Source organism: Triticum dicoccoides, chromosome 3B (assembly GCF_002162155.2).
Source record: "Triticum dicoccoides isolate Atlit2015 ecotype Zavitan chromosome 3B, WEW_v2.0, whole genome shotgun sequence".
Taxonomy (NCBI): Eukaryota; Viridiplantae; Streptophyta; class Magnoliopsida; order Poales; family Poaceae; genus Triticum; species Triticum dicoccoides.
In genome coordinates, this window is record NC_041385.1 from 6,924,416 (window position 1) to 6,926,762 (window position 2,347).

Genomic DNA, 2,347 nt, shown 5'->3' on the forward strand with positions numbered 1-2,347 from the left:
AACTTCTTCCTACTTGACTCTCTATTACCCGGAGGAACTTTTGAGCTCATACATACTCCTTTCTCTGAAAAAATAACTCATGCATACTCATGTAAGTGCAGGGATAGTTGTTCATGCATGTGACATGTCCAAACAAAAGTCAGGCCGGCTTGGAGCTAGCTAGAGACGAAGGCCAGCTAAAGTAGAAGGCAATGACACTTATTTAAAGAAAGAGAACAATGTAAACGTCGTGCATTAGAGACACAGCTTCCCATGCAAACTTGCATTCAGAACAAAGTTGCATAGGAGAATATTCAGAAGAAAAAAAGTATAAACATATTGAGAACAAAATTGATACTTGCAAAAACGTCTTATATTATGGGATGGAGGGAGTAGAAAACTACAGATCCTTTCCTGCACATCATGACGTGTCCGCAAGGAAGATCCTAGAACAAAAAGTTATCCAGAAAATAGTCATGCACCGAGCTGCAAATGGCGTAGAAGCATCCGACATGGTCATAAGCAAAGAAGGGACACTAAACCGTAACTTGGTGGTTTAGCAGGCGTCGATGCCTACACAGCTGATCATGGCTTTGAGGACGGAGGACCAGAAGCAGAGGGAAGGGAAGGGGAGCATAAGTTAATCCAATCACAGTGGGCAATATGCAGAATTTACGTACAAAATTTTGTTAATTAAATTTTTTGACAGATTTTTTGTTATATCAATTTGTCTAAATTACAGGCATAAAGAAGTCCTAGAGAACTTTGGGTTCACATGGGTAAAAAAATTCACGTTTAAAAAAATAATTGCGGCAACATTTGTAATTCTAAAGCACTTTAGCCCTAAATCATTTACGGAAGGGTGTATTGTTTTGGAAAAGAGTAAGAGAAAATGCATACATACAAATAAGTGGAACTTTATGCCAGTAAATAAATATAATTTCAAAGACCTTTTACAAAGAGCAATGTTCCTGGTAGAAAGTTTGTGTACATAGTGAAAAATGCTAAAAAAAATAGAAACAAAATAACTCATGCATATTAATTTAATGAAATTTACTGGGCAACCAGAACAACCACCGGTGGAATATCTAGGCCTCTGCCCTCCAAATCGAGGCCCGCTGGTGGAGGAATGGGCTGGCGTATCACGACACGGGATGGCTCTTCAATGTGATGGAGGCAGTGGAGGGATAGGAGAAGAGGCATGTTCGGTGGGGTGGAAGCCTACTTCTTATTGTTTGAGTTGGAAATGGTGTTGAAGCCTTGATGGGGGCGAAGACGCGGCCTGAAGGTAGACAGCCAGTTGTTATGTCTGGGTGTGACAGGATTAGATGGTGAAAATCATTATAACAAAGTTGTTCTAGAATATAAAAAATAATGTCCATGCACCATTGCAGTTCATGCTTCAAGAGATCCGCGATGAAGCAAGTTTTATTCCTGAATGATATAATGTGCGTGCATGCATATGAAAATGGTGAGATTGCAGTTGTGTTGCAGATACACAGATTGATCAAGGAGTAGCCACACAAGTTGGCCCAGTGATTCACTAGGGCCAGCTCGGAAATCCCCTGGAACGACCGAAGTGGATATATAATAATCAACGGCGCAGAGCCGAGGATCTCAGCGCCAAGAAATCATGTCACACAATGGAGACGCTCATCAGCCACCACCTCATTCGCGATTGATCAGTAAGCCTACATCCACTCACTTTGATCTCCAAGTTGTTACTGCATTGTACTAGCTGTTATGTATTTAGTTATCTTTTAGGAAACAAACTGTTACTTATCACATAACCTCAAGAGCTTGATCTGACGATGCTCTATACAGTATGATTTTCTCAACGTGGAAGCTAAAGCCCATCTCAACGATCAATAGGAGTCTATAGTTTCTCCGCACAGGAATATTGTCTTATTATGTGATTCAGATTCATTCAGTTTTTACAGTGTTATAAACCACTGCATACCCAAAATTCCTGTATGTGATTCAGCATAACTTGAAGATGTGTATTTGAATTCACATACCCTATTTGAAATAATTTTATCTGAATTCTTGTATGGAAAATTAAGTACTTAATTTCAATGATATAAAATAAAATCATTGAACATAAATTCAAACTTGTCTGGAATTCATTATTTAAGTTTGCAGAATACGGGCGCCTTGGAGCCCTATCCGGGTTCCTTATTACAAGGGGCTACATGGTGTCTGTACTCCATGATTCCGAATTAACAAATTCACGACTATCAAATTTAAAGCATTCGCCTATCCATACATCATTCAAATATATTGACTTTTTGGAGTATTTTAAATCCATACCCAGAATTCAGAGTATGTGATTTCGTAGAGACTAAACTCGTTTGTTTTCAAATATATC

At 38.9% G+C, this 2,347-nt stretch overlaps 1 protein-coding gene across 4 annotated transcripts in view; it reads left to right on the top strand.

The window, feature by feature from the left end:
* Positions 1-2,347, top strand: part of LOC119274291 — a 6,366-nt gene that overhangs the window by 955 nt on the left and 3,064 nt on the right. The window contains exon 2 of one of the 4 annotated variants that reach the window (XM_037554968.1): positions 1,463-1,664. In XM_037554968.1, coding sequence (XP_037410865.1) covers positions 1,613-1,664 — 52 coding nt within the window. In that variant the 5' untranslated portion in view covers positions 1,463-1,612. Of the gene's footprint in view, positions 1-18; positions 1,665-2,347 lie in introns of those variants that run through there. The other 3 variants (XM_037554967.1, XM_037554966.1, XM_037554969.1) reach the window with 3 other exon arrangements.